Genomic DNA, 27,469 nt, shown 5'->3' with positions numbered 1-27,469 from the left:
GCACATCAACTTCTCTCCTCCCTGTGGTGAGTCCGCAGAAAAAAAGCGTATTTTTTCCCGGTTGTGCTAAAATGACAGATTGTCAATAGTAATAAGATCAGCTGCTGGTAAGAGGAGCAGTTTGATTCCTTGTAGTTCCCAGCTGGACATCCACAGGCTGTCTGATAAGACTGAGCATAGCAGTGGATCTAACACGACCCTGAACTTTGACCTTTGTTTCATTTCTTGTGCTTTGTTTTATTTGGACGTTTTGCTTCTGGTCTCCTCCGGTTTTCCTTGTGTCTTGTTAGTTTCCTGTTTTATTTTGTACTTCTTCTTACAGTGGTGTGTGTATTTAATTGAATGGTACTTCCTGGGTCCTGCCCTGGGTTTCCCCTCCTTGTGATTGTCTGCCCCACCCTGATGTGATTCACCGGTGTCTCATGAGTTTCACCTGTGACATGTGACAGAATCGACATCCAGCTACTGACAATACCTTCACTCTAGTTACACCAGTATCACCAACGTTGATATACGGTGGTGTAAATAGGTTGAGCAAAGTCACCTACAGACTTTTCACAGGAGGCAGATTTATTCCATATAAGATTGTTTGCTCTCTCATCTTCCTCACATATACTTTACACACTGGTATAGTGAAATTAGATTGAGATGGAGCACAACATAAGCATACATATATGATGTTTTCCATACTAGCAGAAAGCTGAAGAGCTACTGTACCTGCAAGGCCTCCAGGAAGCGAAAGGAACCCAGACGTCGTCCTCGAGGAACCAGACAGAAACTGGAGTTATGGAGCAGCTCCTGATAGTCAAACCTGCAGAGAAACACAAACAAAATAGACTTATAATAGAAGAATACCTAAGTGAGTAAAATAGAAGTCACAAAGAAGAACAAGAAAACCCTTTCCAGACTTATTTTAATGGCTACAAGAGAAGAGTCACTCTGAAACGTACTGACAATAAAACAAATTCGGAGACAGACAGGAGGAGAGAGACAAAAATAGAGAGGTGACAATAATTAAACTTAAGGGTCGAAGTGAAAAACGACCATCAAACCCTGAATCTGCAATATCTTGCCACTTTATTATTCCCCTCCTCGGTTTCCATACATCGTTAAAAGCAGCTTAAACTCCTTAAAGGCAAAGAGCAAAGACGCTCTCAAGGACGTCATCTCTTTCATTAAACGTGGTTGTCTGCAGAGGGCAGAGTGTTGCACACCCGCGCATCAAGAAGAAATACGGTGGATAAATAATGAATAGTCCACAGCTTTTATGTAATCAAACATCGGTGCCCTTTAACACGTTTCAACTGATGTGAGGAGAGAATCCCTCACACAGGTTTACCTTCAGAGAAGGTTTCACACAGCTGTGTTGGGAAAAACAGAACACAGTGTACGCTGAGAGGGTTTTAAAAGCATATACTAACATTGCACTGAAAATAATTGACACATTCTTTTAGTGAGAGTGAGAGTAACACCTGCAGGGCAGGGTGAGGATGATGCTAACATGACAGCAGCAGCAGATAAAAGAAGAGCAAGAGAAGTTACAGAACATATATAAAATCTGGTAATGAAGTGTCAAGCAATTTGGTCAATGTACTGCAAAGTTACAGGGCACTTCCTCTTCCCCCGCCAAAATTCTGATGGTTGCCGTAGCCACACCCTTTTGTATCTGCAAGACCTTTTGATAACTTTTCATCTTTGACTTGTTTAGTACAAGTTTTTTTTTTGCTGTTGGTATGATTAGCACACGAGTTTGGTCATTTACGCAACGGCAAATCACCAAAATGGATGCCAAATTCAAAATGGCCGACTTCCTGTCGAGTTAAGGCCATGGTCCCCATAGACTTTTTTGCTCGTCTTGGGCTGTGACATGTTCCCACCAAGTTTTGTATAATGTGGTGCAACTTAGTTTCGGCTTTGTCCTACAGGGTTTCACCTTGGGTGGCGCTACTGAGCCATTTTGCACCACTTTTACATATTCTCCAGTTCTGATTTGTGTGCCAATTTTGCGTGCCTTTTCACCAATGTGTAGTACCACAAAAATTCTAATAGGTCCTCACACCGCTGGGTGAGTGCACGGGCCCTAAAGGTTTAAAAATGTGTGTACGTGTGAGTTCTTGTATGTGCATCTTTGTGAGGACCGAAAAAACATGTTCGTAAGTGAGGACCTTTTGGGAAGAAGAGGACATGTCTTGTCCCTTTAAGGGATTACAATAAAACCTAGTTTTAGGGTTAGGGCAGGGTTTCTCAAACCTAACTTAGATGTTTCCCTGCTCCAACACACCTGATTCAAATGGTCAGCTCATCAGCAAGCTCTGCAGAAGCCTGATAACAACCCATTTATTTGAATCAGGTGGTGAGCAAGAAAACCTCTGGTTAAGGGTTCGGTAATGCATTTTGTCAATGAGTGTCCTCTGAAAGAATGCTGTGTGAGAGTGAGAGAGAGAGAGTGTGTGTAAGAGAGAAAAAGTGTGTGTACACATGATCTCAGGTGGAGAGGAGATTTTAGATTGAAGTCTAATCTGTCTGGGGATCAACTGTCAGACACCTGTGTGTGTGTGTGTGTGTGTGTGTGTGATAAGTCTTCATGATGAGAGAGTGTCTGGGATTTCACTTACTGTCACTGCACAATGTGTGTGTATGTGTAGAATGAGAAAGCAAAATAAGACGTCAGTTTTTCACTCAGAGACAAGGTCATTGTCCACTGACACAGACAGACACACAGACGACTGGGTTATTTTTAGGGTAACAAGTTGAAAGGGCGTTATAGAGATTGAAGATCATTTTTCATTTCACCCTATTTTTCCATTTATTTTTGTCATAAAAGTCATAAAAAATAAATAAACTTCAGAAATCATCCATATTTTCCTATTTTAATCAATTCAACAATTCTTTGAAGGAACGCACATAACATCATTCTGGCTCTCGCACACACATTTGTTGTTTCATGTACCAAGTATAATCTGTATACTTTTTCATCTTTATATTTTATTAATTAGTAGACTAAATTAAATCGGCCAGAAAATGGTCCTCTAAGATAATAATAGACAAATGCCTGTCCCACAATCTGACCTGATTTAAAAATGTGGGAGATCACGCACACAACAAACCTTGTAACCGATTGTGACCTTAATGTTTTAATCCAGAGAAAGCACAGACTAGACGATCCTATGAAAGTCCAGTCGCCCACAGCTATCTACTGAAGATTATGACCTGGAATAATGGAACGATACCAAACCAAGTAGAGGTGACTCAAGTACAGTAGAGCCGAGTTGTGCTAGAACTGTACAATGCAAAAGCACCAATAAGATGGCAGCTCCCATAAAGCAAGACCCTTTTAATACACATCCGACCCTTATGCTGTGTTCACGCCAAACTCAAATTTTTCCCTCGTACTCATTGGTGAGCGGAGCCTGGACGCTGGCAAGTATGTGACATCATCTGGAGAATCTCAACGCTGACTGGTTGTCAACATTCCTCACCAAATGTGAACATTTTCAACTCAAGCATTGGGGCAATTGTCGGCCGATGCAACGCGTCTTGTCATTGACTTTGTAAACTCGCCACGCGAAAAGTTTTGCGTCATGATCTGGTGTGAACACAGCATTATTGTTACACTTATACACTTACTTACTTACAAAATTATGGGTAGCACATCCAATTTTGGCCAATAAGCCTTCTCTGTACCTTTAAACAAACTTAATTTCGGAAATACTGGTAAAAAAGAGGCAAAGATTAACCAAGGAATACTGGGTAATTTAGTTTGACTCTCAGCCAGACAGTGGACACTCACCCTCCTCCTCCTCTTCTCACTGTCTGGCTGATCCTCTCACAGCACATTCTCTCAACTCATTAATCCATCATTATGCTTCACCTCACCCACCTGCTTCAGTGTTCGCAGCAAAGCAAATGGAAGGAGTTTCGCCGCCCTGCTCTTACACCTCTGAGAGCGAGGGCTTATGTGCTCATTCAGCTGCTGTTTGTTTAAGCACGTGGCTGAATTTTAATTTTTGTTCTTACATCCACTTCCTGTACGTTCTTCATAGTTCTTCGTAGAGTTGTGCCGCATGAGAGAGAATAAGTGTATTTGTGTGTCTTAACAGTGTAACTGGATATTTCCTGCAATGAATACAATTTGCATGTGAATGAGATGCATTGTTCTTTTAAATTTCAATAAAATGATGAAATGGGAATAAAAAAAAGTTCATATAATTTCTTTTGTGTAAAAGAACAAACCAATGAACATATTGCACTACCGTCTGAGTGTGAAGGTATGAGTCTTGTGTTTTCTCTCTGTACGTCTGATTAAGACAGTGATACAGACAATAAACAGAAATGTACGATGCCTTGTAAGAAGGAATGGAAAAATCAATATGTGCCACAAAGAATCACTCAGAACATTTTAGCTGAAAAACAAAAGAAAAGGAAAAAAAAAAAGAAAACATAAAGTAAAAGGGTTCTCCTGGCCGAGATGACACCAAATAGTTACAGGGGCGATGGATCAATAAGAGGCCACGCACCCGAAATGGGTTTTATTTCTCCCGAAAAGTCAGGATCCTCAAGGTGAGCTCTTCTCGACGGGGGGGATTTCCAGGTAATAACATGATGGACAGCAGCATGTTGTTCTGCTATGTTCACCAGAAACACAAATAATTTGACCACAGTACAGACAGAAATGGACCCACGAGGCACCAAGGATAATCTGGTTTACCCAAGTGGTCAAGAATGTATCGTGAAAGACTGACCATTCTACAAGTAAATACAATTGTTTTGTCAGTCTACATACCACAACTGTTTAGATAGGGATATCAGATTATGAACAAACAATTTCAAAACAGTAACAGGAGCAAAACAACCAACTTGAGAGATTTAATACTATAAAAGTCCTACTTTGGTCCTTATGCTGGATTAGGGGAAAGTTAGTAAAACATCTCATGTTGGTAAAGTTGGATGTTGTGGCTGAATATTGTCACCTCACTCGTCCCTTCCCTAAATGTGTAGCCGTTAGTTAGCATCAAAACTCAAAAGGTATTAAATTTGTCCTTTGGGGGCTACTGTAAAAAGATGGTCCAACATGGAGCTCACCCGCTTCCTGATATAAAAATAAAAGCCTTATTTTGGGCTAATTGAAACCAGCAATCTATACAATCACACTTATATAATTACTTTATCATCATCATTCTTTTTTACTGAACAGTTAAACATTATCATTAAACAGGAGCAAACAAAACATGACTTTCATAAATTAGTGAAGTGCTTGCTGCCATATTTTGGAGCATCTGAAATGTATGTTTGCAATGTTCGCAGTGTGGACACCAGACATACATATTAATATTGGGTGTACATACAAGTCAAATTCACTGTAATGCCAAGGGCACACACACACACACAAAAAGGAATAAATATGTATAATTTCACACAAATGTGATCCCACGGGTGCAGGCTGGTGATGGTTACAGTCGTCGCCAGCAGTAAAACTCGATCTGAGTCTGGTTTTCAAAGCTTAAAAACACCCAGTGGAGTTTTATGCAGGACATTTATCTGACTTTACCGTGAATCCAGGGGATTCCAGGCTCCCAACATTTATCATTATAAATACAGCACACTGTTTAAACTGTAAATGGCATCACTGGTAATTACTACAAACAGGCCACTGCTGTTGCTGCCTTGCACACACCAAAAAAAAAGGGAACTGAAGGCTTGTCTTACACAGAGACTAGTGGTCCCTCCAGGTGTAATTGTTCACTGAGAGTGAGGCCATTAGTGGTGGGCCCATTAATTATGAAGCAGAGACACACACACACACACACACAGAATGATGTCCTTGAAAAGAAAACAAACAATCTTTGTTTGGAGAAGAGAGAGCGAAACGAAAAAATGTGAGATTTATGTTAATGAAAATAACCTGAACAAGTTGAACTCTATTCTGAGAAATGTTGTCTGTATAATAACTGCAAAAAACATGAGACAAACGCGAGCATCGGAGACGAACGTGGAGAAAAGCCAGAAGAGGAAGATGATCTCGAGAAATGATCTAATCTGCTCAGACAATCAGGCACCACGGCCTTTTAAAAACACTCTTCAAAGACTCTTTTCCTCACTATTATTATCGTGGTAATAGTTCATTTATATGTCTTACAGGAAAGACACAGGCTTCATCCGACCGAGTGAGGAGACAATCATCCTCAGACACTAAGGGTTAGGTAACGTCCACCTGCAGAGACCACATTCGGTAGGTGGCTTGAGGAGGCATGAGGTCACATTGTCAACATCGTCAGTCCAAGTTCAGACGTTGCCCTGCTTCAAACGTATGAGGTGCTTTTGTAGAGCTCGATGATGAGCTGATGTTTTGAAGCAGTTGTGTTGGTGCAGGGCAATATTTAGACCATGCAGGGCAGAGCCCTTATCTCCAAGAGAAAAGGGTTTTAAATTGGGAAGCATAGCAACTAATAAACAAAATACTTAAAATCTAGATGTAGATGTAGATGTAGATGTGGAAAGGCAGGAAGAAAAATTGAGGTCAAGCTGACCGAAGAAGGACCTAGTTCTTTGGAGTCTGCCGTGAACTGTTTAAGAAGTCATCAAAGCATCAACAAACTACTTAGGCCATGATCAAAAAGTGTGGCAGGAAGTGTGTGTGTGTGTGTGTGTGTGTGTGTACCTGTGTGAAAATCAGCTTATGTTTACAAATGAGTGTGTGTGTGTGTGTGTGTGTGTTCCTACTTAAGTGCAGAGGCGTGCTTGGGCATTTAAAAGCTCCGCTGTTGTCTCGAAAATGTATAGACAGTGAAGTCCCATCATCATACACTTTAATGGCTAATGCTGCAACACAATGGGAAAAACTGGGTGTTGTTTGGAAAGAGCATCAGTAACTAAGCAAGTCAGTAAAAGTCAAAAGTTTTAACCAAAGTAGATAAAAGCGCGTGATTAAAAACTTTGTCTGACTTTCTCAACCCACAGGTGTTACTAACCACCTTTGCAAAATTTGAATGTTTAAAAAAAGTAATTAAGTGTTTAAAATTAGGTTACGAATCATGAAAGATTCAGTAACATTCTCTGCTCCGAGTCGATGGGAGGAGCCGAACAGGCACATACAGACCTGCTCTCTGTCTCCCTCCTTCCTCTATCAGTGGTACTGCAGCCTCACAGCAACGGACTTCATTTCCATATCTTCAGGAGTTTTACATAAATTGTTGAAGCTTTTCATTGTGTTTTTTACTTTGAAGTAAGATTCCAGGTGCAGTTAATCACTGAGAGTTTTTACATCATCCAATGTTTGAGTTATGCTAAAGAATTTAATTTTATTAATCCCCTTAGGGAAAGTATTCCTCTGCATTTGACCCATCCTAGAATTAGGAGCAGTGGGCTGCCACACTGAGTAGCGCCCAGGGAGCATTGGGGGTTGGGTACCTTTCTCAGGGGTACCCCAGCCCTTTTTGGCCGGGTGGGGATTTGAACCGGCAACAAGTCAAGTTCCCTTTCCACTTTTCCACGGGCAAGCGCCTGTGAACTGAACTTCTGCCCCAATTCTTTTCTGTGTTAAAGGATACATATTATACCCTATTTCTCCAAGTTAAAATAGTGTCCCTGGTGTCCTAATGAGCATTTGGTCAAAATACCATAAGGATGAAGCACCATAGCAGTTCAATAACCCTGCCAGAACCACCCCTTTCAGAATGCTCGTTTTGTGCCTGGTCCTTTTACATGCAAATGAGACACAGGCAAACACACGCCCACTTCTTCCAGGGGGTTTGTGATTTGATTTGCGTGCGCGGAAAACAGCGAGAGTGCCGTCACAGGAAGAGACGTCCGACACAAGGATCAAGCCGAACACTGCCGAACTGCAAATCAGTTAAAAACACTTAATCCGGCACATTAGCTTCACAAGTGTGTTGTTAGCTTCATTAGCCACCAACAACACACTTGTCCCTCCACGGTGACATAATACCGCTCTTCCTCCCTCGCCTGCACTCTCGCATTTTATAGGGACAAGGTGGAGCTAAGGTGGAGCTCTCGAAGTAAACTTACTGGTGGGGTGGCAACATTCGCGGTGAAATGCGCATGCTGCCGTCATAATGCGCAGGTAATTCAACATAGCACGTTTTATCGCCTATACTTACACTAAGGGGGACCACAAAAACATGACTGAGTATTCTTCACACTTTGGCGACTGGTAGGGCCTCCAGAGTCCCAAATATAAGTATTGAAATGATTAAAAAGTTGATTTTGCATAACATGTCCCCTTTAAGTACTGAGAGGTGCCACTTGAATGAAATCTGATTGATAGATTTGATTGACTCTGATTGCCATTGTTAATCCTTAACTCACTAAATAGCAGCTAAATTATCACACATTATAGGTAATATCACTGTATACAACAGGTAGATCCATTAGGGTTGCAAGAAAAGGGAGCTGGAAATGAAACATTTCCTTGAATTCAAACAAACCTAGAATGAAAACCAACACAATCAAACTTGTGTGAACATCTATGTCACTACACACTGGGATGTCTTGTGTGTGACATTTGTGGGCACCATTTTTAACCTTCATTTCCAAACAGCAGCAGCTTAAGAGTTCTCTGGGAGGTCGGGCCAGGCAGAGGTCAGGAGCTGGTTTCTCCCAGAGGAGGTTCCTCAAAGTTTATGTTCCATCCTTTAACTGCTTTGAAGGAAAAATTGTGTAATTAAAGAGGTCTGCTCCTGTCAGGCCCCATTAAAATACCTGAAATAGATGGCACAGCAACTGCAAAACCTTCGCTTCCAGTTAGAGAGTGAATCATTTTCATGTTCAGTGCTGTGTCAGTTTATCTTTGAGACAGAGAAATTACCATATTTTCCACTACGTGTTTGCGTGTGTGTGTAAACATGACAGTTGAAACCATTTCCCTTTGCTGAGTGACATGAAACACAGGAGTCTGTGTTGGTATTAAAGGTTAATGCTGCAGACTGGTGCGGCTCGGAATATTAATGCTCTATTACTACACACTAACACACACAAGGAGCTAACATACAGAACATGAATTCTGAGAAATCAAAATTTGGACAGGTATGCAGAGAAAACAAAGGTTCTTGAACAAAGTTGGGTAATTTTAACAACGGATTTTATTCTGTTGCATTTGTATTTACTTATATATTAAAAAATTCCCAACAATCTTAGTATTTGTTCCCCCAATACCAATTTCATCACCAAAATTCTGAGTTTATTGCTGAGTCAATATGCTTCCCGAATTTGAAATCCATATATATATATAGTGCTGAGAACTATTGATTTAGGTGTAAAAATATGTAACTGATGGTGGAAAAAAAGTATAATTCATGAACTTAACACTGAGGGAGTGTTTTCATCCAAAATCTAAAAAGATAAAGTAAAAAACAAACAAAAAACTTAATCTACTGTAGATTTTTAAAATGTAGATTAACAAAAGTCAGGTATAACAAGCTCTGCTCCCAGTAAACACACATGTAATATGTTACTATGTGCAATATAACCATTGTAATTTAATGCAATATCTCAGGTTAATAACTGTCAATACTGTATGTTCAATTCTATTTTTGAATCCTAACAGTCAATAATTTACTATATAGTACATTCATAAATGTGCAATTGTTTATTATTTATTACCTATAGAATGTACTTTTCCATATTCTGGGACTAAAGAAAATGTATCTCATTTTATAGATTTATATACAGACGTCTTTTTTATAGCCATTCAGACATTCAAGAGAGTGTTTTTTTGTTTTTAAATACAGTCTCGTTTTACTCAGACATAATATCTGTCTCAGTAATTACAGTCAAATATTGATGCATGAGACACAAACGAAAGCACTGCCTGTTAAAATGAGACGATCATAAGAAGGCAAAAATATTAAACTAACACAATAAAAAATACCTTCATGTTTTTAGAGGAGACTTTTATTTTGGTAAAAATGGTCTCGCCTAAGTAAGTCCAGAGAAAAAAACATGTTGCGCAATTAACTTGGATTCATATTAAAGATGATTTGGATTGTTACATTATAATGAAGTGATGAAAAATAAACAGCCTCATTATTTTTACTCTTGTGGTGAACTAAGTTTTAAGGTTAAGGAGAGTGTGCAGCTAAGAGCAATGACTCTGAACAAGCTTCTTTTATTTTCTTTTTTTTTTTATGTTCACCTCAATTTGAACTTTTTTTTCATTAACAAGAGACCAGTTCTGCTCGGGGGGGTTGGGTACATCCAAAAAGAATTTAGTGGTATCGAATCTCATTTGGAGCTGAACATGAGATGTCACCAGGCAAACCCTCCCGCACAAAACGGGTAAAAGCTTTTTCCTGTTAAACTGTGACATTTAAGGGTCAACATTATCTTGCTCCCATGACAGCGCAGAGAAAAGCCTTTTCAAAAAAGAGAAATATGAACGCTGGCAAAGATGCATCTGTTATATTTTTTTATTCCTATTACTTTTTTTTATCTTCAAGCACAGATCAGCAGGTGATGGACTTACATTTTCAGATCAGCAGTTGTCTGCTCGTGTGGGTTTTCAGGACCAGTGGGAAACCAAACCCAGCCTTAATGAGGCAGAACCTTACTTATCTTGCTCTGGTCAGATGTGAAATGAGAACAGTGGTTAAGTTAAAATTAGGGTTAGACATTAATTGGTTATATAATTTTTTGGTTGTTCAAGTCAACACAATGTCATTAGCTGCACAAACCTGTGTGTGTGTGCGCACACGCTTGTATTTATATGTTAATGAGGACCGTTTTCTGACCATGGAGGTGGGGACATTTTGGCAAGTGGGGACATTTTGGTAGGTCCTCACTTTCTGTCATGCCTAGTAGTGTAACTAAAGCCTTAACCACCTTTTCACAGATAAACAAGTGTACATGTGTATTATAGTTTAGTGTAATAGTGTGTTAAAAATCAGTGTATCTACTGCCCTCTGTGGTCAAACACAGCTACTGTTTTCAAGTTTTGACACTGGCTTTCTTAGCCTACTCTTTCCTCACTGTCACCTTTCCCTCTTCTCTCACATAGCTGCAACTGGTCTGGAAGTGTCAGATTTAACCTTCCAGACCACGCCCCCTGGACCGATCCCCACTCTCCCTCCCTCCTCTTCTCCTTCACTCAGCTCTCAGGCCACTTCTTGGCAAAATCAGGCATTGGGTGGAGTTGGCTTCAGAAGAGGGGGTTTAATTACACGATTTCGGGTTTAGGTTAAAAGTTTGGTATTAGACATTTAATTAGACAGAATGTGGAGTTATGTCAAGTTTAGACCAGTATTACCCAGTATTGTTGTGTACAGTGACATCCGAGTTGCTTGTATTTGATTGGGCAAGACAAGGTATAAGGATACAAAATAATTTTGTTTCAACTTAACAGCCCCTGCGATGGACTGGCAAACTGTCCAGGGTGTACCCCGCCTATCGCCCTATGTCAGCTGAGACTGGCACAGCAACCCCGCGACCCTCCGGTGGAGGATAAAGCGGTAGATAATGGATGGAAGGACTTTACAGCTGAAACCTGTCTCAAAATATCTTAATGAGCTCCTATACTGGCAGTTATTTTATACATTTGAAATTGATATACATTGTCAACCTTGAAATGACGTACCTTCTACCTTTAGGGGTCACCACAGTGGATCATCTGTCCCTGTGCCTATTTGTATAAATGCGAGTCATACTTGTTTTACAGAAAATGATTCTGCCCATATTAGATTGTGTCATTCACATAATAATGAAGTAATAAACATTTCAGACAAGTTTCCAAATGTTGACATTGTATGTAATGTCAGATGAGAATGTCCTTACACACACTATTAAGCATTGTTAAGCCTTATTGGGCATTAATAATTATTGCTTAGCATCATTCTGTAATGTTTCGGAAGTCGGTAAGGGTTATTTGCTATATTGAACATATTTCTGTCTTCCTTTTCATCCATCTCACGTATTAGGCTTCACTGACACACACTGAGTGTGTGTGTGTGTGTGTGTGCATGCACGCACGTGCTGTGAGGCACCATTAGCACCCTCCCTGTGCCCCTGCAGGTTTCACAGGGCTGGTTTGAACAGTGTGTGTTAAAGCTCTTCACACCTCAGTCTCACTCTGGATTCTCTGTTAACATTTTTATTTTCTTTACTGAGACGTTTTCCATCGGATTCTTTGTAACATTTGTTCATGCAATTATAATTGCTGGGTTTTTTTGTTTAAGAATTATATTTAAAAGGCAACGTGTGGATTGAAAGACTTTTAATAATTATCAGTTATACGACAGGTGACAAACATTGTGAAGGGACAAGATCGAGAAATGTACTTTTCTTCACGCAGCTGCTAGGTGGCAATTCTTGGGTCCCAGTGAATTCTACATTCAATTTCTAAAATGTTTGATGATTAAGGTCAGGACACTGACCTTGTTGGGACAAAGTTGTAGTAAAGTGTCAACAAGTTGCCAAAAATAATTGTAATATCACCAATGAATATTTAATATATACACTCCAAATATACACACCTTTCAGTATGATGTAAAATGCCCCCAACATTAATTCCAAGTCAAATTTATAATATGAACTGCATAGAAGTTCCGTTTTATTCGGCATGGCAGGCTCCAGTCTTTACACAGAGATCCACTGATGACCACAGACACACACTCTTCACACTCACAGTGGAAAATAAACCTGTGATGTTAGCCTCGGTACAGACAGCCAGAAATCAATAACGCTGAACACATGCCACTTAACTCTCACCTGCTGCACCTCTCAATCTCAATTCCATCTCTATCTCTCTCGTTCCAGAGAAGAGGAGAAGTGAATAAGAACAACGGGCGACTCAGTCACCTTCTCTCACCCTAAACCCCCTCCACAGAAAAACGGAACCCTGCCAAGTCGTCCCTGTTTCCAGAGATAGCGACAGGCATTAAACAACATCAGACAGGAAATCAGAGAAGAAACACGGTCGCTCTTCCTGCTGCTGAATAATTGAACACTACAATGGCAGCTAACATGAGCACACACAATGATACACAATTGCATGCTGATGAAACGTTGATGACTTTGATAAGACATGGTCCTGACAGCATGTAACTGTCTTTGTTTATTTATTATTCATCTTTCCATCTTAATTGCAGTTTAAAGCACAACAATGAGCAGAGAAAGAAATTTGTTGCACTCTGCCTTTAAAAGCTTTCCAACGGTATACGATTTACTGCAAAGAGGTATTGTTACAACAAAGGAATAACACAAGTGTCCTTACTTTTTTAGTTTAGATTAGCAGCCTCCGTGTTGCACACACACAGACAAAAAATTATTACAGACAATAAAGGTAAATGTGGCTACTACAGAATTTAAAAAAATAAATTAAGACCTTTATAAAATAAGAATAAATTAAGCTCTTCATATCCTGGGCACATGACAAATTCATCCAAACTACCAGCAGGAGGAACTGTCACCAGGGTTCCCACACCTTGTATGACATCAAATTCAAGGACTTTTTCCAGGACAGATTCCCTCAAATCCAAGGACCGAATGTGTTGACAGTGCTAAAGATCTGGTCACGTGATTGACATTGGGACCTTGGTCAAAGTCAGTCTTAGTAATTTTCCTTGGTGAGACAGAGATCTTGGAATTTCCTTTTTTCAGGCGTCACGTCGTCATTTGCTCTCTTGCTTAACGCTACGTGCTCGTTGTTCTGCATGGAATCTCACGTCAACGGGACGAAGAGAGAGACAGTGGACAGTGTCCACAACACCGCTAGTAATTACGACCCGATGTTTGTTCGCCATAGGCCTAGTCTACGTATATCAAGCAATATAGGGCATGAAACAGTAGGTGACATCCTAACAAACAAGGGAGACCTACATTTACCTAAATATCAACTTAAACCATGTTTATTTAGAATGATTTTCAAAAACTATCGATTTTTTTTCAAATTCACAAACTTTAAAGGATTTCAAGGACCCGTGGGAACCCTGTGTCACTTTAGTGAAACCTTTGTCCAGTTGTTGCCAACTTTAAGAGGAAAGATCACTGAGAATGTGCAAGAACCATTGTTGCACTTCATTAGCAGGTGACCTCTAGTGGCCATACTAATTATGACAGGGGTAATGGAGGAAGAGAGGTGATTGTTTTTCCTCCTGTTCAATCTTGATTTTCTTCCCAATCACATAATGACCATTAGTCACTATTGACGGATAGGAACCGGAGATGGTGAAGCCCAGGGCATGAGATCAAAGGCTGTGTGATTCATACGCTGTGTGTATTTGAGTGTGTGCGTGTGTGTGTGTGTGTGTGTGAGTGTGTCACCTTTAGACAGACCAGTTCCTCAGTGAGCAATGAAAGGCTCGGAACATCATCAGTTCCCATATTGATTTTGCTGCTCACATGCTTAATTGAAGTTGTTGGGGTATACATAATTGAAGTTCTCCCAGTTATACTCACTCGCTCTCTCTCTCTCTCTATTCTCAAACATTAAAAAAAGAAAAGCCATACCTTTTCCTAGCCTCCGTCCTTTTCTCATTTCTTTTCAAGAGACAAGTGTTAATGGGGAAGCCTGTGGCTGTATGTAGTTTTGATGAAGTGTTCAGCTGTGTGTGTGTGTGTGTGTAGCATTTATGTGATTGTGTAGGTTCATCGCTGAAGTGAAAGCCTCACCGAGGTGAAAAGAACAAAGGAGGAAAAAGGTTATTAATACAATTTTACTTATATTACTAATTCATTGATTTCCAGGCTGCAACTATAGCCATAGGGCGGTCTAGTGGCTAGCGCGGTTGCCTCACAGCATGAAGGTCAACAGGTTTGAATCCTGGTGTAACCAAGGGCCTTTCTGTGTGGAGTTTGTATGTTCTTCCCATTTGTTGGCCCTGTGATAGAGTAGTGACCCATTAAGGGTGCATGTCAGTGACCCCTGTGACCCTCTGGTGGAGGGTAAAGAAGTAGGCAACGAGTGAGTGAGTGAGTGAATGAGTGAGTGAGGCTGCAACTAACAAATAGTCTCAATAGTAATTAATCTGTGTGATAATTCACGTTGTAATTTTGTGCTTTGACCTTAAATCCACACCATGCTCACACACGCAACCATGCTACCAGCTACTCTGAGGTACACCCGTACATTGACATGGACACTTTTCATCCATTCATATGGCGGCAATTTGGGCATGGCGACATGAAGAAGACCTGCTGAAGTTCAAACCAACGACTTTAAAGAGAATGGTCTAAAAAAAGAGAAGTACAGACCACCATCTGTGATTACCCTGCTGGTGTTAAATGTGTTTGTTCAATAGCTCTATATGGCTTCATATAAGGGGAAAAAAGCACAGTAAGAACTGATAAATAACAGTGACTCTGTTGGCGCAGAGGTTCTGTTAATGAGAAGAAGATAATGAAAACTGCAAAATAGTTGTTGTTGTGCAAAAAACAAGTGTTTGCAGAGATAAGAAAAACGACAATGTAAGAGAAAACCTGTCGGGATCAAAGTAAATTGTGTTAGAAGGGTCTGGTTAATACAGGTCATCGCTCTTTGGAATATCAGAGACAGCGTTTTAATAAAACACAGACAAAAGCTAAAAAGGGATGTGCCCACACTGATGAGGCTAATGGGATGGCATTTGTCATGTGGAGGATAATTAGTCCTCTGTGAGCCGTTCCTCATTTTTTCCTCTGTTTCTTTGTGATAATCATCATTTTTACCTTTGCAGATCTCCTAAGAGATTCTTTCTTTTTCCTTTATATGTCCTTTATATTACAGATGTTTTCTGTATCCTGGACAGAAGTGGTTAATGTCTTCTCAGACTGAATGATAGTCTTTCTAGTTCAACTGAGAACATTCGCTTAAGCATTTTTCTGGTCCAGTTAAGTCAAGTTGTCTTCATAATCTGCTCATTTGACGATCTTTAGTATTGACATTGTTATGCCACGTTAGATCAGAGCAATTGCAAATTTGTGAAAACATTCTTAATTGTCATAATCGACTTACTGTTGTGTCTGTCTCTGGACATGTTGTGGAGCACATCACTGCTTACCTGTTTCATTTTGCATGCTCACCCTCTTTCTCTGAAAGCAGGCCACGCCCACATTGTTTCACACCTGTGTCGTATTTCCTCGTTAGCCCTCCCTCTGTATATAAGCTCCACTCACCAGTCCTCGCGTTCCCAGGTTGTCCTGTCAGTCGTGTATCGACCCTGCTGTGTCTCGTGTCCCGCATCATTTTGTTACATACATATGACGTATATATGTATGTGAAAACAGTGATAGGATATTGTTTTTGGATGGGAAAAATAAGAGTCTTTATGTTTTGCTCACAGCCTCACATCCCTCATGCTCCTTCTTATTATCTTGCTGTTTTCAAACCTCCAATTCTTCCCGCTAATGGGTAGATGTGTGCTGATTACCCATGGGGAAAAAATGAGGCCCCGACATCATCTTATTTTCATCTCGGTGCTGACCTCCTGCTGATCTAATTCATTACAGGAGAGAAAAAAAAAAAAAAAACTATGGTGATGTCTGGATACGTCTGGATAGCATTGTTCTCACTTATTCATTTCCAAACAAGGCTTATGAAAAACAAGGGTTTAAAAATATCATCTAAGACTGTGCCGTTGTTTCATTTAACTGTGTAGAATTTATTGTCATTCATTTCATAAAATGCAGCAATAAACCTGTCAAATATCAGTGATTTACGAAAAAGAGTTTGGTCTGTGATCACAGTGACTTTGATTAAACTGTCCAACGCTTAAACGAGTCTTTGTTGCGTCTTTAAAAAAAAAAGAGTCAGCCGGCGTGTAATTAAACAGCATAAATGTAAACAAAAGATGCAATTGTTAGAAAAAAAACCTTCATATTGTGTGGTTTTCCTGTTCAGTGAATTAAATATAGAATAAACGTGTCATTTTAATTTTACTGAAATATCGTCAGACGTTTTCTACATTAAAAGTAACTGTAAGTCGTTTGAATGAACTCAATTGTTTTTTTTAGTTGTGGGTTAGATTGAAGTCACATTTGGAAAAACAATTAATTAAAGCAAGTACGCAAAGAAAACTAGGTTCTCTGAAGAGGGTGAACTTAATTAAAGTGCATCGCACGCTGGGAAGTATGTGCTTAACTTTTGAAGCTTTAGAAATAAAAACAAATCGCTTCCTGCGTGTATAGTTGCGGGACGATACCACTATACTGAGAAACACAGGGAGAATCGCGTGGGGCTGATAGACTTACCCAGCACTGTGTGAACTCACGTTACGCTAAAAGAGTTTACAATATTCACCGCTGTGTTTTCTGTCAATTATTGAGTCATAATTTCATTAAAAGACACTTTTATTTATTTAACTGATTATGTTTATGTACATTTTTTTTTTTTACTTTATATTGAGAATGCTGTATGCTTGCATGGTGGTACCCTAACCTACATGCACTGTTGCCTGTCTTGGCCACGACACTTAAAACAGATTTTTAATCTCAATGAACTTTATTCCTGGTTAAATAAATATTAAATGCAAAAATAAATAAATAAATCCAGCCTTCAAACAAACAGCCTGTCACTAGTATCAAAAAGAATACTGCATCAATGTGTCTGTTAAGGCAGCCACTTTTAGCAAAGTAAAGATCATTTATGTGATCTTATAACTTATAATGAGAAATCAAGCTTCATTGTTTCTTTATCTCTGTTTTTTTTTGAGTGCGCTGAGATCATCAGGTTGCAGATTAATTAGCTGCCCAACTTCTGAACACCACGCGTCTCCATTCAATTAACATTAGCTGGTGCTCTGTCGCTGCTCTTTGTTCAGTTTAATTGATGGGGCCAGTTGTCCTATGTCCACTATTCCCTCTCATCCTTCCCCTTCTGTGTCTTTTATTTCCCCTCCTTCCTTCTCTCCTAAACACTCCTGTTTGCCTGTGGCCGAGCTCCTAAATCATGCTGTTTGCAAGCTGTCTCCTCTGGCAAGAGTGAGCGTGTGTGTACGTATGCGTGTGTGCGCACGCTTGTGTTTTTGTGTACACACTACTCTGTGTACTCATTTCACACACTAACATTACTGCCTGCCAGTATTTTGCTTTGGTTTATTAAACCTGACTGTCGTATAGGTCAATATAACATGTTACAAATAGGAAAATAATAAGGTGCTGTTTTTTCTCTGCGGAGCTCCGGCAGCCTTACTGCGTTTTTGTTTTTTGTTAATCGTGTCCTGCAATTTAATGTAGAGTGGGAAATTACACAGACATGCAAGAATAGGTGTTGAAAGCCCGCCAGCTTCTTTTGTCATGTACTTTTTGCCACATGTTCTCGCAGTATGGAAGCATCACTATCACAGCTGAAAGGTTCTAATTATTCTAAGGGGTATTTCTGCAAAAAAAACATCCCTCCCTAATTACACCCCAGCATTATGCTGTCACCTTTCATTGAAATTGAAATATTTATTTATACTACATTTCACATTGCTTTCACAATGAGTTTCACTTGACTAAAGACTTACGGGACGTAAAGGCAAAAGTTCAGGTTCAAGTGGCTGTGTTCCATACTGTTATGGTAATAACTCTACTGTTTGGGTTCACTTTGACTGCTCTAGCGTTGTTTTCGGGCCACGGTGTGCAGCTGTTCACAGTAGAAATACTCCAGAAGATTTGTACATTATCTGCTCTGCAAACTGCAGACAGACACAATTAGCAATCTGTTCAACACAGTGAAGCATTAAAGTAATAGCACAAACCCAAATTGAAACTTCACTCATTATCTACTCAACTTTGGAGAGGTGGTTAAAGTGCCAAACTTCCACTTTTTGAGTTTCAGACAGTTCAACCCAATGCAGTTGAAGTAACTGGTGACCACTTCTGGGAACATTAAAACAACAACAGGAAAACAAGATACAATGCCTATGTACTGCTCTGTGTCATTTACATTATGTTTTGTCAGCCTCTACCTTTCATACAAGTCAGTGCAACACAAAGTCCTTCACAGGAGAAAAACAACCAATGTCCAACCATCAGCCCACACCTCACTCATCAACAATTCACACAAGATAAACAAATATCAAACATGGAATTCCAACCTGTCCTCCAACGGAAACGTAACTTTTCAACTCAACTATGTGAGTGTTTGTGAGGTAAGGCTTAGGGCTAAAAAAAAAGACAGGGCTCAACAATTAGTAAAAGTCTAACGTGGGATTTAAACCCATGTCCATCACACCAAAGTAGAACGCTTTAACCAACTGCCGATGGAAACCTCATCGAAGCAACCTGATCACGACACACCCAAGGTTCTAGATGCAATAGATTGATATGGATACTACCACTTTTTTAAAAAAAACTTACCTATGGGTCATAATTCCTGCAAACGACCCATATTTACGTTTCGCTGGATGTCTCAGGAATTGAGGAAGTGAGGAAAAGCTAACATGGATCACACAGTGAGTCGAGGGGAAAACACAGAAGACTAAGAAACTGAAGAGTAACCGGACAGAAATAAAAATGTAGTAGAAAAATAAATAAAGTCCGGACAGGTTATAGCAAAGCGTTTGTTTGGGCTACTGTAGAAACATGGCGGTGGAAGATGGCCCTTGCCTAGAGTCCAGTATGTCTATGTGGGCCACAAAAGGGTTATATTTGGGTTGACAATATGGCTCCCAAGTGGGTTTGTTTGTGGTTTCCATGGTGGCCCCACCCATGTTTGTCCCCATGTTACTGCAACCATATGGGACCTTCATCTCCATAATGGACAAACCCATTTGGGATTCATACTGTCGGCCCCAATATAACCGTTGTAGGGCCCACATGGACGTGCTGACTGAAATAAAAGCCCTCTCTAAGGCTGTAGCAATGATTATACACTGATACAAACAAACTTATGGGCAGTATATTCCATTTTCTTCCATTAAATCCTCCTAAATGCTGTGCACTGGATCTTTAAAGCAACGTTCTGTTGTAGACACAAGCTCCACTTCATGAGAAATGTTGAGTCAGAATGGGGATTCATTGAATTTCACACAAAGTCCTTAGTTCAGTCTTCGAGTTTGTTTGTTTGTTTGAATATTAGCTGCTCCCGACATGATCTTCCGTGGCAACTACATACCCACAGCCATTGTTTGCTGATGGGTCTGAACTTATTCTTGACAGATTTCTGTCTCCGGATGATCACACAGCGAGAACTGTGAGCTTTTGGTGAGTCGTCTGCCTCTGTGGAGCAAGAGCAATTGCAACTTCATATACTATAGTTACATCACTATTTTCCTGATTAAAAAACACAAAATTGGCATCATATTCTCTCTGATATCGACATCACAGGGATGTTTGTGCTTTTTGCTCACAACAAAGCACACAAACAGACACACAAAAAGGATTAAACTGTGATAAAAAATGCAAAGGTAGAGACAACAAAGCAAACTTAACAACAAAAAAATCATCTCTCAGGCCATTTTTAAATGATTGCAGTCAATTATTGTATATTATTAGACATATTTTAATATGTAGATTATCAATCTACATGTTTTCTAAGTGTTGAACGTAAGGAAAATGGGTTTCCAGTGCCAAAGTCAGTATCAGATTTAATAAGTCCAAGATTAAACAGGGAGCACAAGTGAGTGTGACGATGAAGGGAAGAAATAGAGGAGCAGGATGTTAGAGATGAGACCAGAGAGAAGACGATAAACAATGGAGATGCTGTGGAGGCAGAAGTGGACTGAGTAAAATCAGAGCCAGCACATTAGTCACACTTCCAGTGAGCCATGGCAACACAGTTAGTGTTGTGACGTGAAATCTGATAAGGCAACAGTCGCAAAACCACTAACACAAAATACAAAGACGGAAAAATAAAAACGGAGTGCGTTTATCAGTGTTTCGGGAGAGTGATGCTCCTCTGACGATCGTGATATCAATTTCAGGAATTACTGTCAACAGTGATTTTAATAAACCCACTGTAATGCATGGAGATGGTTTATTGCCTCGGCATCAGCTCAGACAGGCTGTTTTCTTTTGCCGTTTTTAAGATTTGAGCTGGCTCCCTGGGCTTCTCTGAGAAGTCAGAAATTAATCAGGTATAACATTCAACATCTAGAAGACATTTTTCTGTCCAGGAATGGAAATAAATAACTATAATTTGAAATCTTAATCAAGAAATAATAATGTGCTTTACTCATTTTTCAATATTTTTTTTTAAAAAACAGTAAATTTGAATGGATGACAATCATAATTTTGATATTCTGATATTATTTAGCATATAAGAGCTTATTTTTGAAAGTTACAATGAATTGGTGTTTGGATTTGAGTTTGGTGGTGGAAGGATCTCGTGGTCCTCTCAGCTTCACCAAACCAAGGCCTCTGCCTCTTGCTGGGAAGGTTTGCAGCCGGGTGTGAAGCGGTTGGGTTCTTGAGGATCAGCACCTCCAAGTCCAAGGCCGTGGTTCTCAGCCGGAAGAGGGTGGATTGCCCACTCCAGGTAGGGGGAGAGGTATTGCCTCAAGTGGAGGAGTTCAAGTATCTCAGAGTCTCATTCACGAGTGAGGGAAGGATGGAGCAGGAGATCGACAGACGTTCAACCCAGCCTGTTGTGGTGATAAGGGACCTAAGCTGAAAGGCGAAGCTCTCGGTTTACAGTCCGATCTATGTGTCAACCCTCACCTTTGGGTAACGAATACAGGTGGCCAAAATGATCTTTCTCTGCTGGCTAGCTGGGCTCAGCTTTAAAGATTAAATGAGGTTGCTTAGACATCCACCAGGGCTCAGAGTAGAACCGCTGCTTCTCCACGTTGAGAGGATTCATCTGAGGTGGTCCAGGCATCTGGTTAGCATGCCTCCTGAATGCTTCTCTGGGGAGGTGTTTCAGGCATGTCCTTCTAGGAGGAGACCCCGGGGTCGACCCAGGACACGCTGGAGGGATCATATCTCTCAGCTGGCCTGGGAATGTCTTAGAATTCCCTCAGAGGAGCTGGTAGAAGTGTTTTTTTGGGTGTTGCCAAGTGACATACATTGTTAGAAGTCGCTTATAACTGTTGTACTAAAAGTGTGCTCTTTGTGTGTTTCAATGAGTATGGGAAGATTTGACGAGGTGATGTTTGTGTGAATGACTAAATCTCACACCCAGGACTGTTAAGTAGCTGAATCCCGAGGCTTTCTTCACCTGCAGCTTGCACTAAACATCCAAGTGGCTTAGCTGTGTGTTTAGCTTCAGGGTAAAGAAAACAGCCGGAGCCACAAGCCAAGCTGGCAGCACAGTGCTGAAGTATTTAAGGACTGTGTTGAGTAAAACATAAAACTTACATCATCTTGCCTTGGGCAGGATAATGCTATGCTCTGACTTTGGTAGGCTTTTGACTAGTGTGTGTGTGTGTGTTATTGTATGTGTAGCTTTGTGAGGACCAACAAAATTTATAAACTATAGTGAGTGAGGACATTTTGTCTGGTTCTCACATCTTTTAAGGACTTTTTAGGGTTAGGGTTTGAATTGGGTTTAGGTTCAGGTTAGGGCATTTATTTGTGATGTTTATGGTTAGGCTAAGTGGCTACGGAATGAATTATATCTGTCTGTGTATATAGTAGCCTGTGAGGACATCTTTGCAAGGACATTTGAGCTTGTGAAGAATGTTTTTTTGATTCAAATCTGTTTCTGTGAGGACATTTGAGCTTGTGAGGACATTTTGTCTGGTCCTTACATTCGTGGATTAAGGGAGGGTAGGTTTTAGACTACAGTTTAGGGTCAGGCATTTAATTGTGAAGGTTTAAGTTAGGGTAAGGCTCTTTAAAATGCATTATGTCTATGAGCGTCCTTACTAAGGATACTGTACAAGAATCTGTGTTTGTGTACAGCACATTCTTTGCTGGCAGACTCACTGGTCTTTGATATTCCTGCCATTCACCAGGGAAGAACTTTAATATTCCAACAGTAGCACTGACACACACACACATACACACAGACGGGTGGTGTGTTCTCACGCTGCCTGTAGCTCCGACAATGGCGGTGTCCCACAGGGAACGACAGGGAGAGAATCACATTCTCTGAGAACACACTGGCAAACAGAAGTCAGTCTCTCTGCATCCGATTTAAAAGCGATTCTCCCACTTTTATTTCCTCCAAATAAAAAGAAATGAAAAAAAAAAAAACCTGTGTTTTAACTTGAATGTTCACATCATCTCTGAAACCAAACATAGTCACTCATGTCGGGGAAATTTGACACCATGAAATGTTTTTTTAAAGGGAATTTTTTTTTCTCACCTTGCTTCATGGACACGGTCACCAGTTTAATTCAAGATTCATAAAGTTAGTTCACTGGGAAAATTAAGACAATGGTTATTGTTATTAATACGTATGTGGTTCTGAGAGAGTGGCCTCTACTTCTTACCCCGCCACAGGGCAGCAAGAAGACCCGGGTTTGTCCAAGACCCGGTCAGAACAAGGGCCTGCATGGAGTTTGCATGTTCTCCACGTGTGTGCGTGGGTTTTCTCCGGGTTCTCCAGTCTCCTCTTAGGTATATTGGACACTCTCAATTGACCCAAGGTGTGAGAGTGAGAGTGAATGGTTGTTTGTCCTCCACCCTAATGTGGAGGATAAAGTGGTCGAAGATGGATGGATGGACTCCACACTACAGTTAAATTGTGTAACCCTACTGTAGATACCCTGGATTTACATGTCCATTTATTCTGTGTTTTTCTTTAATCTCCATCTTTACGAATGCTCTACTTGTGAGGAACTTTTTCTCAAAATGTGTGTGTCCTTGGGTGTCAGGACATGGGCCAGTTCACTTCAAATGTTCAGAAAGTGCTGTTTAGATGGGTCATCTCCTACCTGGATAGTTCAGGGTTCAATCCCTAGCTCCTCGACTCGACATGCCAAAGTAACCCCCTGATTACCTCATACTTTATATCCATGGTGTCACTACCAAGCACTGATAAATAGAGGTTTGCACCAGGAATGATATTGGAGAGAAATCAATGCCTAATCAACAATGTGAATGGGAAATCATCAGTCAGCATGTGTGACACCTGTGTGTGATATTTAGGATTTATGTCAACTTTGAGAAATGGATATGATAGCTTAGAAAAAGTGTGTGTTTGTTATTAAATGTGGCCTGATGCCATTTCACTCAACTGGCCTGAAGTGAAACAAGAAGACGACAGGCTGAGTGTTATGGTCACAACTGTCACCCTCGCACACACACACACACACACACACAGAGGAAATTGCTCTCTTATTTCTCACGCACAAAGCTCACAAAGCTCCGCCTAATTAGGTTTGTAATGTGAACAAAGGCAGCCCGTCGTATCTGCCACAGCAGACCGGTGAGAGCTCGGGTCCAGACAGGAAACCTCTTAGTGAAGTCATGTGGGGCCTTTCATTTGTCTGCCTGTCTCTCTCTCTCTCCCTCTCACACACACACTCACTCACTCACACAAACAAGTGCAGATGTTTTAGTGGTACACAGTGACAGTAACGACACAATTCCAACCTGGAACTGAAGCCGAGAGCACAGCTGAAATGTCAGTTAGGATTCATTCTTGTAAAATGAACAATACTCTCAACCTCCCTTTGGATTAAGTGATATTTTAGCCCTTAACTGGTCTCAAAAAGCTCAGGTTTAGGCAGACAGCCACTGAACATGAATGGTCAAAAAAAGCCCCAGTATTCCTCTCAAAAATATCTCAACCAATGGATAAGAAAAATGAACATCTGCAGCTAAATGCAGGGTTCCCACACCTTGGTTGACATCAAATTCAAGGACTTTCCAGGACCAATTCCCTTGAATTCAAGGACAGAATGTTTTGACACAGCTTAAGATGGGAGGGCAACTTGTAAGAACCACTCGCTTGTTACTCGCTCATTGCTCTGCATGGAATCTCACGTCAACGGCGTAGAGAGACACAGTGGACAGTGTCCACAACACCACCAGTAGTTACGACTCCACGCTTGTCCCGTGTAGGCCTAGTCTACACGAAACAGTAGGTGGCGTCGTAACAAACAAGGGAGACATTTACTTAAATATCCACTTCAGTTACAGTGATTTTCAGGGCTTTTTCTCAAATTCATGAACTTTCAAGGACTTCAAGGAACTGGAGGAACCCTGTAAAAGTTTAGAGAAAGTTATGAAGCTACCAAAAAGAAGATTTTTTTATATAAATATAATATATAATTTAAATATAAGCCATCTCCTTAACTAACAAACAGCAAGTAAACGGTAAATTAGTTCACCTTAATATCAGGTGCTGATTTATGAACTGAGCTATTAAACTTTACCTATAGTTGTCAAATTCCGAGGATGTGTTGTGTGCATGTCGCTCAGCAGGGTGTATTAATACTGATAGACTCTTGATAATGTGTACTTGATATAATTCTGTTTTTTTTTTTTTATCAAGTCGCAGCTCACAAGTCTGCGGATGATTATTCTCTGAGCATCATATAGCTTTGTTTACTTGATGTAAGAAAAAAAAGTTTCCACACCCACTTCTGTTGAGCTGAGTTACTAATAAACCCGTGAAGGGCTTCGTTAACTTTTAAGCTCACAGACACAAACGCACACACACGCACACACACACACACATGGACGTGTCCTCGCCCTCCTGCCAGTAATGAAGCAGATAATAAGCTGCTTCACGCTCTGCTGTAGCAAAACCAAAATCAAAACAATGTTGATTTAAGAATCAAAATGTGTGCACTCATGGGTTTTTCATCTTCCATGCTCTGTGGCAATGATACGATGGCGCATTAGTCTGTGTGTGCGTGCGTGCATGCGTGTGTGTGTGTGTGCGTGTGGTCTCACGCTGCATATCAAAAGCCTGAGACGCAGCCAGCGCGTTTGCTTGGCAGCGTTGAGAATCCATTGCTTGTGCCTGCTGCTTCATTTCAGCTCTCCCTATTTCAAAGAAATAATCGTCTCACTCTGACATTGATGTCGTCAATGTTATGTGTTTTTCTTTTTTATTATTTGTTTATTTATTTTGACATTTTTTGGAAGATTTTCCATGAAGGAAACAGAGCACAACAAACCCACGCAACCATTGTTCATAGAAAAATGAAGAAATTAGGCTGTGGCTACATCCCAGACTTAAGTCCAGTAAGCCCCATTTGAAGGGTTTGAGGTAGACCATATTTACCAAAGCTAACCAGAATTTGTCAGTGAAAAAATGGTTGATTTAATATTTTCCATTTACTTTTTAATCCCATTTTTACTGCTTATGTTGAGTTTTAATCTATTGACTGCACTTGAAGTTGAATATTGTTCAATCTGGATATTACCTGCTCATGTGTTTATGCATTATCATTATTATTCCTATGTCATTTTCTGAAAGGATTACGTGGAAAGTGTTTTTCCATTATCATCCATGCAGCTAACGACAAGCACAACATCCTACCTTTTCAGAGGAGTTTACACAGTGTATACATACTGTAAATTTTAAATAGAGTATATAATATATATAAGAGTATATGAAAAGGAGCAGAAGGAAGAAAATTTACTTTTATACAAAGCTATTGACTAAATTAAACCAAATACATGTGTATATTTATATGTACGTATATATATATATATATATATATATATATATATATATATATATATATATATATATATATATATATATATATATGGCCTAGAAAAAAAACTACCTGTGTGAACTTTCATGAGGGAAGTTTGTTGTTCCTCCACATCTGCCACAGCGTGTGATCTTAAACATCTCGTACAGATGACAAACGTCTTAAAAACAAAAAAAGAGTCCTCTCTTCTCCTGGTGACAGAGGTGACAGTATCGTCAGGAAACACGTGTTTTAAGGTGACCCAATTTGAAATATAACAAAGTAAATAAATAATGATAAAAAAAAAAACAAATACTCTCTTTGTCCCGTGCTGCAGGGAACGTGGCAACACAAAGAGAAGAAACATTTTGAGAGCAACCGAGTGTCAAAAAATGTGTCGCTCGTCTCTTGGATCTCCGTGGTTTGGCAGCTCATCGAGCTTCCCTGCAGGACTGCCGCTGTGATGAAGGCACACGTAGAGGTTACGTGTGCACTTGTATTTTCTATACTTTCATGTTTTTCTGCTTGTTGGCGTTTTGTTGAGGTGGAGAGAAACGGCCGCACGGACCTTTCACAAGCAAAATATCAGTTATTTAACTCGTCGACAGCCCTGCTCTGTAATCTTCTTTAACCCTCAGGGTCGGTTGTGCGCATTTTTATGCGTTTTTCACTCTTCCATCTTTTGATAATTTTGGCTGTGTGTGCCCATGCATATGCCATGAATGTTTTGGCAAGATTGTGTATTCCAGAGGGGCCCACAGGTCACAGAGATTCATCAGGCTTGTGTTTTAAACAACACCAGTGCCACTGACAGTGAAATCACCTCATGATTTCCCTGACACCCGTGTCTTTATTTGGCACTGCCGAAAGGATCACTCAGGTTTTGCTGCGTTATCCCCGGAGTGGATGTGTGTGTATGTGTGTAACAGCTTTGTGCCACTCGTCTGTCTCTGGCGATGGTTTAAAGAGGGATTGAATTAGAGGAAGGATAGCTTTCAAGTAGGGATTAGACTAAAGCC

The 27,469-nt window shown here is 40.2% G+C and overlaps 1 protein-coding gene across 1 annotated transcript in view; it reads right to left on the bottom strand.

Moving 5' to 3' along the window:
* The window catches only part of LOC122784514 (exostosin-1), a 165,819-nt gene that overhangs the window by 29,832 nt on the left and 108,518 nt on the right, over positions 1-27,469 (bottom strand). The window contains exon 3 of the mRNA XM_044049816.1: positions 718-811. Within this exon, the coding sequence (XP_043905751.1) occupies positions 718-811 (94 nt within the window). The remainder of the gene's footprint in view (positions 1-717; positions 812-27,469) is intronic.

This window comes from Solea senegalensis, linkage group LG17 (genome assembly GCF_019176455.1).
Source record: "Solea senegalensis isolate Sse05_10M linkage group LG17, IFAPA_SoseM_1, whole genome shotgun sequence".
NCBI classification, from domain to species: Eukaryota; Metazoa; Chordata; class Actinopteri; order Pleuronectiformes; family Soleidae; genus Solea; species Solea senegalensis.
This window is presented reverse-complemented; position numbering and strand designations above follow the sequence as displayed.